The sequence below is a fragment of the Haliotis rubra genome, unplaced genomic scaffold (genome assembly GCF_003918875.1).
Source record: "Haliotis rubra isolate DU_JTF1 unplaced genomic scaffold, ASM391887v1 Scf17, whole genome shotgun sequence".
Lineage (NCBI taxonomy): Eukaryota > Metazoa > Mollusca > Gastropoda > Lepetellida > Haliotidae > Haliotis > Haliotis rubra.
The window spans coordinates 1,483,730-1,498,619 of NW_025765669.1; the positions used below are offsets into that span (position 1 = coordinate 1,483,730).

At 43.5% G+C, this 14,890-nt stretch overlaps 1 protein-coding gene across 1 annotated transcript; it reads left to right on the top strand.

Moving 5' to 3' along the window:
* The first annotated feature begins 1,779 nt into the window (after positions 1–1,779).
* LOC124272421 (uncharacterized protein SCO4629-like) lies at positions 1,780–11,964 on the top strand. The gene is made up of 4 exons (XM_046707588.1): positions 1,780–1,953; positions 9,284–9,437; positions 11,213–11,336; positions 11,485–11,964. Exons 2-4 carry the CDS (start codon positions 9,330–9,332, stop codon positions 11,940–11,942), a joined length of 690 nt encoding a protein of 229 aa, XP_046563544.1. The 5' UTR covers positions 1,780–1,953; positions 9,284–9,329; the 3' UTR covers positions 11,943–11,964.
* The last annotated feature ends 2,926 nt before the right edge of the window (positions 11,965–14,890 follow it).

A 14,890-nucleotide genomic window follows, 5' to 3' on the forward strand; every position in this document is an offset into this window, starting at 1 on the left:
TGTCCAAAAGATCCTTGATTCATGTTTACTTCTAGACGTCCTTCAAAGAATTAATATTGAAAATAGAATATTTCAAATAAGAAAACCCGAAAGCTGAGTATAATAATGTCCCGGTGTTATAATAAACATATCAAAAGGGGACCAATCTGAATTTGATTATTGTCATTTTGTAGATGTTGATGATAGGATATGATATTTTATGAGCGCTTCTGGTAGATCCGCCTTGTAACCCATTGATGCTATTTCACAAACAGATGCAGCTAATGTCATTCGAGCTGTTAGCTGTTAGGGGTGTCCTACTACCATCTATGCAACTGTTATAGCATGGACTGCGGTACGGATGCGGTAGGATTGTTGCAGCATGTGACGTGTCTGTATATAATCGAGCCTGAACCAGACGATCCAGTGATCAACATCATGAGCATTGATGTACGCATTTGGGATACTATGACATGCATTATCCTAATAGGTGAGTCTGACCACTCGATCCCGTTAGTCGCCTCCTACGACAAGCATGGGTTTCTGAAGATCAATTCTAACCCGGTTCATCACGGGCAGGATCAGTAAGGACCCGCGCTGTGCTATAGTATATGGTGTAGCAGCTTAGAATGGATACCTGACTCGGTATACTGAGTACGTGGTGATCAGTCCTGGTTTTAAACCTCCTCTGCAGTGCACAAGGCAAGGCATTAACAAGTATCATATTTAAGTTATTTTTTATGACACGGCGCGGGATCGAGCCAACGACCTGCTGTGCAGACATCCGACAAACAAGGAACTGGTCAGGTTACATTCACTTAAGGTATACAAGTTTAACCGACAACTCTTATAGGAACAAAATATAGGAAAAAAGAATATTAGACAGTTAAACTTATTATGATTTCGGAAAATGAAACAAATCAACAGCCATAACGCACTTGCACGTTGTCGAACCCAGCGCTTCACACTGTTTCTTGTGATGCATCTGGATGTAACCAACCCTCAAGATAAATATAAACAAGTCGTTTAGTCCCACGTCAAGGAAGAGTCATTATCAGTACGCGCTACGGAACCCAGGGAACTGAGTTGTCGCCTTGCAAGTTGTTATATGCTAATATCAAACTCTTACTCACTCATTCATTGACGCACGCACTCACAGGTGCACTCGCTCACTAACGCATTGACATTCGCGCTTACTCACGCACACCTATAAAACCAATGCTTTTTCGACCACGCAAGTACATACACTTTCTCCCTCACTCACACGCACTCTGTTTGACGTACATATGTACTCAGAGAGAGAGAATGAGAGAGAGTTTGGTTTACGCCACTTCTAGCAATATTGCAGCAATATGACGGTAGGGGACACCAAAAACGGGCTTCGCACATTGTACCTATATATGGAATCGAATTCGATCGATCGATCGATCGATCGATCAGAGATGTACATGCACACACATGCAAACAAACAGATATCTACTCATTTGATCAATGACGCACTTACTCGCACATGTGCAACTCATATACTGTCAGAACGCACACACGCACCCTCCCTCTCTCCCCTCACTCACTCACTCGGTCACCACACTAACTCTTATGAACATCTATGCGTCGCCCTATCTCGATTCACGTGTCGTTTTACACGTCGAGGCCACCATGGATTAGAGAACCTTATAAACTGAAGTATGTGTCGCACCACGACCCAGACGAGTTCAGGCCGTCAAGTATTAACACAAAGGCACACATAGATAAGGTGCATTAACATACAAGCATAATATATTTTCCCTGTCAAGAGCCACATAGTCAATCGTGTGACATGTTGCACGCACCATTATCATTGCTATGAAGGGCATGCATACATACGAAGACACCGGCCCTATTAGACATTGACGACAAGAGGGTGCTTGGCCCGAAGCAGGGAACTCTCACAGCTCTGTGTATACCTGTGACACGTTCCCATCGACATTACGGGAGGTAAGTTTGTACTGAGTTCAGGATAACTCCTTTCTCTATTGGTATCTCTTTCCTGAGTTCGGGGTAGTCTTACCTGGAGCGACTTGGCGGTGATAGATAAGAGGTCAGGTGAAGAGGAATTTAATATAGCTTTCAAGATTATTCAAGAGCGCAGAGGTTTCTTGTGAGTGTGGTAAAAGGTTTATATAGGGACGTGCATGCACGTGTTTGTGTGTGTGGCCGTTGGTAGTAGTTAGCCCGGGTGTACAGTTCTACCCCACTGGGGCATCATGTAGTAAAACAGGGATACCACAATACCACAATCAGTATTTTCATTTGACTAGTTCTTGTTTTGTTTTTTATCTCCCTTAATATCTAAAGCCTGTCAAGGTCAGGGAGATAAGGCGTTAGAGCTGCTTGATACACAAGCTTTCGATTTTTTTAGTGTGTAAGTGAGTAGTGAGAATGAGGTGAACTCCATAAAACAAAACCATCATGTCTGTTAATTTGAGGTAGGCTGCTAAAACTGGGAATGGGGAGAGTATAGACTAGAGCTGAGAAGTATAGGCTGCTGGAGCTAAAAGGAGGATGGGTATAGCCTGTTGGTGCTAAAAGGAGGATGAGTATAGCCTGTTGGTGCTAAAATAACGATGAGTATAGCCTGTTGGTGCTAAAATGAGGATGAGTATAGCCTGTTGGTGCTAAAAGGAAGATGAGTATAGCCTGTTGGTGCTAAAATAAAGATGAGTATAGCCTGTTGGGGCTAAAAGGAGGAAGAGTATAGCCTGTTGGTGCTAAAATAATGATGAGTATAGCCTGTTGGTGCTAAAAGAATGATGAGTATAGCCTGTTGGTGCTAAAAGGAGGATGAGTATAGCCTGTTGGGGCTAAAAGGAGGATGAGTATAGCCTGTTGATGCTAACAGGAGGATGAGTATAGCCTGTTGGGGCTAAAAGGAGGATGAGTATAGCCTATTGGGGCTAAAAGGAGGGTGCGTAGCCTGTTGGGGCTAAAAGGAGGATGAGTATAGCATGTTGGGGCTAAAAGGAGGATGGGTAGCCTGTTGGGGCTAAAAGGAGGATGAGTATAGCCTGTTGGTGCTAAAAGGAGGATGAGTATAGCCTGTTGGGCCTAATAGGAGGATGAGTATAGCCTGTTGGGGCTAAAAGGAGGATGAGTATAGCCTGTTGGTGCTAAAAGGAGGATGAGTATAGCCTGTTGGGGCTAAAAGGAGGATGAGTATAGCCTATGGGGCTAAAAAGGAGGATGAGTATAGCCTGTTTGGGCTAAAAAGGAGGGATGAGTATAGCCTGTTGGGGCTAAAAGGAGGATGAGTATAGCCTGTTGATGCTAAAAGGAGGATGAGTATAGCCTGTTGGGGCTAAAAGGAGGATGAGTATAGCCTGTTGGGGCTAAAAGGAGGATGAGTATAGCCTGTTGGTGCTAAAAGGAGGATGAGTGGGGCTAAAAGGAGGAGTATAGCCTGTTGGGGCTAAAAAGGAGGATGAGTATAGCCTGTTGGGGCTAAAAGGAGGATGAGTATAGCCTGTTGGGGCTAAAAGGAGGATGAGTATAGCCTATTGGGGCTAAAAGGAGGATGTGTAGCCTGTTGATGCTAAAAGGAGGATGAGTATAGCCTGTTGGGGCTAAAAGGAGGATGAGTATAGCCTGTTGGGGCTAAAAGGAGGATGAGTATAGCCTGTTGGGGCTAAAAGGAGGATGAGTATAGCCTGTTGGGGCTAAAAGGAGGATGAGTATAGCCTGTTGGGGCTAAAAGGAGGATGAGTATAGCCTGTTGGGGCTAAAAGGAGGATGAGTATAGCCTGTTGGGGCTAAAAAGGGAGGATAGTATAGCCTGTTGGTGCTAAAAAGGAGAGGATGAGTATAGCCTGTTGGGGCTAAAAGGAGGATGATGAGTATAGCCTGTTGGGGCTAAAAAGGAGGATGAGTATAGCCTGTTGGGGCTAAAAGGAGGATGAGTATAGCCTGTTGGAGGCTAAAAAGGAGGATGAGTATAGCCTGTTGGGGCTAAAAAGGAGGATGAGTATAGCCTGTTGGGGCTAAAAGGAGGATGAGTATAGCCTGTTGGGGCTGGGTAAAGGAGGATGAGTATAAAAGGAGGATGAGTATAGCCTGTTGGGGCTAAAAGGAGGATGAGCCTATGGGGCCTAGTTGCTAAAAGGAGGATGAGTATAGCCTGTTGGGGCTAAAAGGAGGATGAGTATAGCCTGTTGGGGCCAAAAGGAGGATGAGTATAGCCTGTTGGGGCTAAAAGGGGGATGAGTATAGCCTGTCTGGGGCTAAAGGAGGATGAGTATAGCCTGTTGGGGCTAAAAGGAGGATGAGTATAGCCTGTTGGGGCTAAAAAGGAGGATGAGTATAGCCTGTTGGGGCTAAAAAGGAGGATGGAGCTAATAGCCTGTTGGGGCTAAAAAGGAGGATGAGTATAGCCTGTTGGTGGCTAAAAGGAGGATGAGTATAGCCTGTTGGCTGTTGGTACTAAAAGGAGGATGAGTATAGCCTGTTGGTATAGGCTAAAAAGGAAGATGAGTATAGCCTGTTGGGGCTAAAAGGAGGATGGAGTATAGCCTGTTGGGGCTAAAAGGAGGATGAGTATAGCCTGTTGGAGCTAAAAAGGAGGATGAGTATAGCCTGTTGGTGCTAAAAGGAGGATAGTATAGCCTGGGGAGGAGGATACATATAGCCTGTTGGTGCTGAAAGAATGAGGCCAGTATAGCCTGTTGGGGCTAAAAGGAGGATAGTATAGCCTGTTAGGACTGCTAAAAGGAGGATAGTATAGCCTGTTGGAGTGCTAAAAAGGAGGATAGTATAGCCTGTCTGTGCTACCTAAGGATGAGTATAGCCTGTAGGTGCTAAAAGGAGGATGAGTATAGCCTGTTGGGGCTAAAAGGGATAGTATAACCTGTTGGTGCTAAAAAAGGAGGATAAGTATAGCCTGTAGTGGGCTAAAAGGAGGATGAGTATAGCCTGTTGGGCTAAAAAAGATAGAGCACTGTGCGGGCTAAGGGAGGGATGAGTATAGCCTGTTAGAAGGATAAGGAGGATGAGTATAGCCTGTTGGGGGCTAAAAAGGAGGATGGGTATAGCCTGTAGGGGATAAGGAGGATGAGTATAGCCTGTTGGGGCTAAAGGAGGATGCTTAGTATAGCCTATTGGTGGGCTAAAAGGAGGATGAGTATAGCCTGTTGGGAGCTAAAAGGAGATAGTGATAGGATTCATGGTAGGCCTAAAAAGGAGGATGAGTATAACCTGTTGGAGGATAGTAAGGCTGTTGGGAGATTGAGTATAACCTATTGGGGCTAAAAGGATAGATATAGGCTGTTTGGTGCTAAAAGGAGGATGAGTATAGCCTGTTGGTGCTAAAAGGAATTGCTTGATGAGTATAGCCTGTTGGTGCTAAAATAAGAGGATGAGTATAGCCTGTTGGTGCTAAAAGAATGATGAAGTATAGCCTGTTGGTACTAAAATGAGGATGAGTATAGCCTGTTGGTGCTAAAAGGAGAAGATGAGTATAGCCTGTTGGTGCTAAAATAAATAACTATGGTATAGCCTGTTGGTGCTAAAAGGAAGGATAGAGTATAGCCTGTTGGGGCTAAAATAATATAACCTGTTGGTTCTGATAGGAGTGAGTATAGCCTGTTGGTGCTAAAAAGAATGATGAGTATAGCCTGTTGATTGCTAAAAGGAGGATGAGTATAGCCTGTTGGGGCTAAAGGAGGATGAGTATAGCCTGTTGATGCTAACAGGAGGGATGAGTATAGCCTGTTGGGGCTAAAAGGAGGATGAGTATAGCCCTGTTGGGGCTAAATAAGGAGGGAGTATAGCCTCATTTGGGGCTAAAAAGGAGGATGAGTATAGCCTGTTAGGGCTAAAGGAGGATGAGGTAGCCTGTTGGGGCTAAAAGGAGGATGAGTATAGCCTGTTGGTGCCAAAAGGAGGATGAGCATAGCCTGTTGGGGCTAATAGGAGGATGAGTATAGCCTGTTGGGGCTAAAAGGAGGATGAGTATAGGCCTGTCTGGGCTAAAAGGAGGATGAGAGTATAGCCTGTTGGGGCTAAAAGGAGGATGAGTATATGAGCCTGTTATAGCCTATAATGTACTAAGGAGGATGACGGCCCTGTAGCCTAAAAGGAGGATGTGTAGCCTGTTGATGCCAAAGGAGGATGAGTATACTGTTCAACTAAAAGGAGGATGAGTATCAGGCTGCTGGTGCTAAAAGGAGGATGAGTATAGCCTGTTGGGGCTAAAAGGAGGATGAGTATAGCCTATGGGGCTAAAAGGAGGATGTGTAGCCTGTTGATGCTAAAAGGAGGATGAGTAGCCTGTTGGGGCTAAAAGGAGGATGAGTAGCCTGTTGATGCTAAAAGGAGGATGAGTATAGCCTGTTGGGCCTAAACGGAGGATGAGTATAGCCTGTTGGTGCTAAAAGGAGGATGGGTATAGCCTGTAGGTGCTAAAAGGAGGATGAGTATAGCCTGTTGGGCCTAAACGGAGGTTGAGTATAGCCTGTAGGTGCTAAAAAGGAGGATGAGTATAGCCTGTTGAGGCCTAGTAAACTGGAGGCTAAAAGGAGGATAGTATAGCCTGTTGGGGCTAAACGGAGGATGAGTATAGCCTGTTGGGTGCTAAAAGGAGGATGAGTATAGCCTGTTGGTGCTAAAAAGGAGGATGGGTATAGCCTGTAGGTGCTAAAAGGAGGATGTGTATAGCCTGTAGGTGCTAAAAGGAAGATGAGTATAGCCTGTTTGGGCTAAAAGGAGGATGAGTATAGCCTGTTGGGGCTAAAAGGAGGATGAGTATAGGCTGCTGGTGCTAAAAGGAGGATGAGTATAGCCTGTTGGGGCTAAAAGGAGGATGAGTATAGCCTGTTGGGGCTAAAAGGAGGATGAGTATAGCCTGTTGGGGCTAAAAGGAGGATGAATTTAGCATGTTGGGGCTAAAAGGAGAATGAGTAGCCTGTTGGAGCTAAAAGGAGGATGAGTATAGCCTGTTGGGCCTAAACGGAGGATGAGAATACCTGTTGGGGCTAAATGGAGGATGAGTGTAGCCTGTTGGGGCTAAAAGGAGGATGAGTATAGCCTGTTGGGGCTAAAAGGAGGATGAGTATAGCCTGTTGGGGCTAAAAGGAGGATGAGTATAGGCTGCTGGTGCTAGAAGGAGGATGAGTATAGCCTGTTGGGGCTAAAAGGAGGATGAGTATAGCCTGTTGGGGCTAAAAGGAGGATGAGTAGCCTGTTGGAGCTAAAAGGAGGATGAGTATAGCCTGTTGGGCCTAAACGGAGGATGAGAATAGCCTGTTGGGGCTAAATGGAGGATGAGTGTAGCCTGTTGGGGCTAAAAGGAGGATGAGTATAGCCTGTTGATGCTAAAAAGGAGGATGAGTATAGCCTGTTGGGGCTAAAAAGGAGGATGAGTATAGCCTGTTGGGGCTAAAAAGGAGGATGAGTATAGCCTGTTGGGGCCAAAGGAGGATGAGTATAGCCTGTTGGGGCTAAAAAAGGAGGATGAGTATAGCCTGTTGATGCTAAAAGGAGGATGAGTATAGCCTGTTGGGGCTAAAAGGAGGATGAGTATAGCCTGTTGGGGCTAAAAGGAGGATGAGTATAGCCTGTTGGGGCTAAAAGGAGGATGAGTATAGGCTGTTGGGGCTAAAAGGAGGATGAGTATAGGCTGTTGGGGCTAAAAGGAGGATGAGTATAGCCTGTTGGGGCTAAAAGGAGGATGAGTATAGCCTGTTGGGGCTAAAGGGAGATGGAGTATAGCCTGTTGGGGCTAAAAGGAGATGAGTATAGCCTGTTGGGGCTAAAAGGAGGATGAGTATAGCCTGTTGGGGCTAAAAGGAGGATGAGTATAGCCTGTTGGGGCTAAACGGAGGATGAGTATAGCCTGTTGGGGCTAAAAGGAGATGGAGTATAGCCTGTTGTTGCTAAAAGGAGGATGGGTATAGGCTGCTGTAGCTGAAAAGGGCATGAGTATCCTGCTAAAACGTGATTGTTGCACTAAATATATGTACTGGGGCCTTTGAGAGACATCCAGGTGATCGTATTCGGATCGACGTGACTGGAAAAGGGATCTGCCCTTTAGTCGGGACGTCATGACTGGATTATCTTATCGTGATACTTCGTCGTCATATAATTGATTATTCGGCACAAGTTTTCCCAAAAAAATGATAAAACTATGCCTCGTCTTACAAGTTGGTGCTCGTACGCTATCGGTTCGATCTTGGCACAACAATGTATATAATAAATCATTGTTACGGTTTTCACACAGTTCAGTATGTTAACATATACTGAAGGCCATTAAAAACGCAATTGGTATTTGTTGTCCTGAAACTTACAAAAGTTCTATTGAAGATTTTTTCCTGCGATACAGAGGATGTAGGGATAAAAGGCTGTTATTCTGGCCCATTTCGAGTTCGAGTCCCCGAGCATTCCACTCACATGTACTTTGATACTTAAAACTGAACCTTTGACATTTCTCGTAAACACAACCACATTCATGAAACACGTTGTGCACATGCATTACCTTGCACCCAGGCCCTGTAAAAGCACAAGGAATTGTGGAACTCAATCACTTTGAGAAAATGCCACACTTGACACAAGACGACAGGAATCAGGTTATCGGTATGGTCAGCCAAGGTGCTTCAGATGTGATGATTGCCAGGCACTTTAATGTGCATCCATCCTCTGTAAGTCGACTCAGACAACGTTTTCGGGCTACCGGAAGTGTTGCTGATCGTCCGCGACCTGGTGCACCACCTGTGATAACAGCTCGACAAAACCGCAATATCCGAGTTTCACACTTGCGAAATCGGTTCCAAACAGCTGATGATTAGGCAAGGAGGACAAAACATGATCGTTTTGGAGGGGAGGGTGTCATGATCAGACCACAGACCATCAGAGGCTGCAGACCATCCAACAGCTGTTCCTGAGAAATGTGTGTCTTTCAATGCCCCAAAGACTGCGAGCATGTCTTGCAGCGCACGGTGGACACATACGATATTGACTGCAAGTGACCCCTCCTTTGTGTGATGTCGTTGTTGTGTCACTGATGTTGTTGTTGACTGGACATTTTCAGATGAAATTATTCACAGATGTTCACTTAAAACATATCTGCCAGTTAGGTTTATATATGTTGAAATTAGTGTGAGTAAAGAAAGTATGAATGTCAAATTGCATTTTTAATGGCTTTCAGTATAGTTGTGACTATTACTGGTACATTTTTCGACATTTTCGCAAATGTTAACAAGGGACTCTTTGACCAAGACATTCTTCATTCTGACTGATTTGTCGTGAAACACCATGCTAAAGGGCAAGATTCTTATTGCAGGTGATGACTTGGAGCTTTTGGTGACCCACGTTGGAATCTCTTCAGAATGTCATTTGTTGCCGCAAAGAAGACAAACTCAGCGCTTAGCATACGAAACCTGGACGCGGCACAGAAACTATGGGACTACATGAAACTCAACCAGTCTCTCAAACAGGTGGGATCTAACTCCGCACTACTCGTAAACCTGTGCGAGTGTTCTTTATAGAGGGATCACGACTGGTCCCGTCGCCTAGGGCGCCGCAATTCGCAATTCGAGTTTCGTGTATTGGGAAAGCTGAGAACTATGATTGTGTGTGGGTTCGAATCTCCGAATGTCAGCACCATGATGATGGCTTTCACCAAATTGGTATAGACCTGCATCACTTCGGGATGTCCCCCACATAAAACGTACACACTGTGGTTGGTTGGTTTATTGTTTAACGCCGCACTCAGCATGTACTATTCCAGCCACATGGCGACGGTCTGTAATTAATCGAGTCTGGACCAGACAATCCAGTGATCAACAACATGAGCATCAATCTACGCAATGGGGATACGATGACATGTGTCAACCAAGTCAGCGAGCCTGACCACCTGATCCCGCTAGTCGCCTCTTACGACATACATGGGTTGCTGAAGATCAATTCTAACCCGGATGTCCACGGGTCGTACACGCTGTGATATAACTGGAATACCTTTCAAAACGACGTTAATACCAAACTCACTCACTCTTTAACAGCTGTTCACATCAGTCCATTCTACAAAGCAACGTTACTTCATCAGAGACGTACAACAGTATCAGCCCTACGATTGTTTCATACTTCCGGGAACTGACAGTTTTCAGACGCCATACCTATAAATTCGGATGACATAGATAACTAATAAAGCAAATATTAAGATCGCTTGGATAAGCGGTTGCGAGCATAGTAAGTGGGAAAGTGTTATTGGGAAAAAGTCAAAGGTAAATGTACTTGCCTTTGCATGTGTTTGTGATAGGTACAATCAGCGTAGCCGCATACGTGCACATGTTACCTGATCCGTGAAGGTCCGGGTTAGAATGTGCCTTCAGTAACCCATGCTTGTCGTAAGAGGCGACTAACGGGATCGGATGGTCAGGCTCGCTGGCTTGGTTGACACTTGTCATCTAATAACGCAGATCGATGCTCATGCTGTTGATCACTGGTTTGTCTGGTTTTCGATTATTTACAGACCGCCGCCATATAGCTGGAATATTGCTGAGTGCGGCGTAAAACTAAACTCACTCACTCACTCACCTGTTACCTGATCGCAAGCACCTGATACCATCACAATTTGACATAGATTCAAAGACGCATGCTTATGATACATGTCGAAATGGCACAGCGAACACTGCTTTATAAGATATAAATTTGGATTATGGAAAGTAATCAGGCACTTATATATTTATAAAGCCCATTTTCATACCAATGAAAATGATGATTTTGTAATTAACGAAAAACTACATGTGAAGTCTCTATTAAGAAAGACCAAGTGTTCGTCATTTGTTTCTGATGCCTTCACAACATCCAGCGAGGGAATAACTTTATCACAAATTTGCTCAATGTCCAAATATCAGAATATACACTACAGGTCTCTCGTGATAGTTCTGCTTACTCGCAATTGTGTAAATACGAGAAAATGTAAATGTTCAAAAGAACAAACCCAGTTATTCTTATATGTCTCAAGAGGCATGCGAACTGTTCAGCCAATGTCTGGCGTGGCTGGTTGTGTATAGTGGTATCCAAACTGACTTTGAACCTGTTATTTGCCATTACTTGGTCTTTTTACCTGCCTCCATGATATTGCTGGTAATGCTTGGTTACTGCTGATAGTATCGTGGACATCATTCTTCAGTCATTCATTCTACAATTAATACAGCACCTATCTAAAGACATATTATGTTAAAATCTTTCCTTTTGCCAAATGTCGCAGAGTGACGTCATCATTGCATTGGGCAGCAACGATCTGAGAGTAGCGGAAGTGGCCTCTGACCTTTTTCAAAGGGGCATGGCGGACTGGATAGTCATGTCAGGAAAAAGTGGGCAACTCACGAAAGGTAAATTGTAAATTAATGATATTTTTTCACCCCTTTCTTATACCCCTTCTACTGATATTCAATATTCAACAAAATTTTACCAAAAAACAAACAACCAAAATACAACAAATTAAACTTCATTTAACTGTGGTGGTTCTTTTTCACATAGGAAAATGGCCGAAATCAGAGGCGGAGATGTTTTTCGACGTCGCCACCGCCATTGGAGTACCAGAGGACCATATCATTGTGGAAAATAAGTCAACAAACAGCGGGGAAAATGCCAGATTTACTCACGATCTCTTGACGAGGAGAAACATTCCGGCAGAGTCCATAATACTGGTACAGAAACCCTTCATGGAACGTCGTGCTTACGCCACCTTCGTGAAGCAATGGCCTCGACCTGTAGACATCACTGTGACGTCACAGAACATTTCCATGATGGATTATCCGAACAGTGACGTCGGGACTCTTACTGACGTCATATCTGTGTTAGTTGGGGATATGCAGAGGTTATCGCTGTACGCAGAACGGGGGTTCCAGATTGCTCAGGACATACCGCCTGATGTCTGGGAGGCGTATTGTTTACTTCACGAAAGTGGGTGGTTTGGGTCACATCTGATTACATGACATAAAGTGGTGTTGTTGTTCCTGTACTGTTTGTTTTGGTTGTTGTCTAGCAAAATGAATGCGGTCTGTAAAAACTCGAGCCTGGACCTATACTTAATAGTTATTCAATTTTCCAGCAGTGTTACACAGTACTTTGATATTATACAATTATAGACTCTTGTAGAGATCGATATCGGTTTTTATTGACCTGAGTAAAACAATATCGACCGAGCTTGCGAGGTCGATATTGTTTTACTCAGGTCAATAAAAACCGATATCGACCTCTACAGAGTCTATACTTGTTTTATTATATAATGAAAGAGAAACGGGTTTTAACATAAACTTTTAATGCACACACTGTGCCATCTATCCGAGTGATCTGATTGGCTGAAAAGCGGGGGAAGCCCCTTCGTACGGGATTCCTTGTCTATTTTTAGTAACCCAAGTCAATATCGTAATTTATCAGAAAACTCAAGTCAATATCGTGTTTTGTAGTCAATCATGTGACGGTCTTTTGACCAATCGTGGTACAGGAAAAATACTACCTATATAATAAAACATTTTATTACCCTGTAGCTAAAATGTATCGGTGTACATAATTCATTTGGCTTGTATGTTTGTTGTGTAATGCCGCACTCAGCATTCTACCCTATAAATACTGGATTGTGATTGGTTAATCTAAGTCATTCAGAGGTATATTATCACTTTATCTACTCTTCAATCTTTATTCATACTGAAGGCCACAGGCCCATAGTATACAAGAACATAGTACACAATATCATAGAAAAGAATAATATAGTCACATCCCAATATGTCATATCACATCAAAATGTATCACATCATATAACATCGCATTACACATACTTTGTCGTATCACATCGAAATCATAATAGCTACGCGTTCGGTTTTAAATCAGATTTAGAGTTATTATAATTTCGTTATATACATCTGATTTTCAAACACAGTATGTTTATCTCCTAAATATTCCAGCTATATGACGGCGGTCTGTAAATTATCGAATCTGGACCAGACAATCCAGTGACTGACATCATGAGCATCGATCTGCGAAATTGAGATACGATGACATGTGTCAGCCAAGTCTGTGAGTCTGTCAACCCGATTCCGTTAGTGGCCTTTTACGACAAGCAAAGATTCTGTTTATAATACTCTGGTCCAGTGATTCTTGGATATCATGGCATTGGCTTACTTTACACATCCTCGATAATCTCCAGGGTATACTTTACGTTCCGATAAATCCTACTAGAGGAGATTTATCGGAACGCATACCCTGTAGATTATCGAGGATGTACTTAACATGGCCCATGCACTATTAGTAGCGGTGTGGAAGCCCGGTTAAAGCGTTTGTTGGCGGTCTATAAATAAACGAGTCTGGGCCAGACAATCCAGTGACTGACATCATGAGCATCGACTTACACTGGGATACGATGACATACATCAACCAAGTCAACGAACCCGACCACCGATCGTTAGACGCATTGTGCAGAATCTCACGAGTACTGGCAGTTACACAACGTTGTTCTTTACGAAAGACGGTGACGATAACTCAGCCAATCAAGCGAAGGCCTTTGATTCTTCAATGCACTGAATAAACTAGATGAGAGATGAGGCACTTCTGTATCAATGCTTATGCGGTCAATAACCTGAGTACCACCATTTCCCATAGGAATGGGAAATTGGTGAATGTGATTCCAAAGCAGATAGTGGCAATGACAACGAAGGGTTTCTTATGGTGAACTTCCTTTGTTAGGTGCCGATTACTGTTATCACTCACGACATTGCGATACACCTGAATGCATGAATCATGAACAAGGCAATTTGTTAACTAGTTTCGTTGATATTTGGAACAAAATCGCCAGCAAACATAGAGGGCTTTCGGACCATAATCGTTCTGGTATTTATATACGACACTAGGTCCTAAGTTCAGTATAGTTTACTTTACTTTTTTTGTCGTGTGGGCCAATAGGGGAGTCGAGTCGTGAAAACATTGCTATTTCATTTATGCACTTTTGTGTCAATTTTAGCTGTATGAAAAACGTAAAACTGTCCGAGTTAATGGTAGTTGGTTTAACACTGTGTAGGTTGAAGATTTATATATTAGCTGACTGTCGTGTTGTTGTTTGGCATTGAAATAAAGTTCGGCTGCAAATTACTTCAGAATGACTTCTTTCGCATTTATTAATAATCCATACCACCAACACTGCATCCGTGGTGTAGTGGTTAGAGCGTCCGCCCGGAGAGCAGAAGGTCGCGGGTTCGAACCCCGGCCTCGTCATACCAAAAGACGTTAAAATATGGTACTTGTTGGTCCCTGCCTGGCGCTTCCGGCATTAATGGGTACAGCCAAGAACCAGGTCGGCTCGGAGTCAGTATAATGTCTGAGTGGGGTATTCATGCTTCGCTGCGGCATGGTATGTCAGTGAGCTAGCACTATATAACCAGCTTAAGTCTGGGATAGTACAAGCAGCCACACATACACACACGTATGCATCGTCGTCATATGAACGAAATTTATTAATACGACATTTCACCTCATTTCACTTGCTTACGTGGATACATCATATTAATACTTTATTTATTCCTTTCAGATTTGCCCGATAAGCCAAACATGACACCATGTCGTGAATATACATCTAGGGATGTTGCAAGTCAGCTGTCATTGCAGTAACTAAATACAGTGAATTTAATCCAGACTTTGACTAGCCATGTTTAAACGTTTGTCTCACACTATTGACAAGGTGAACCATCTAAGAAGATATGGTTTCTAAACTGAGGAAGAATTTAATATTACTATGCATTATCACTATCATATCTTGACATGCATGGCACTAAGTTTCTTTTCGTGGGCACTTGATTTGCCTGTGCGTGTGTTTCTATGACACCAGGTCCTAAGTTCAGTTTAGTTTACTTTACTTTTATGTCGTGTGGGCCAATAGGGGAGTCGAGTGTTT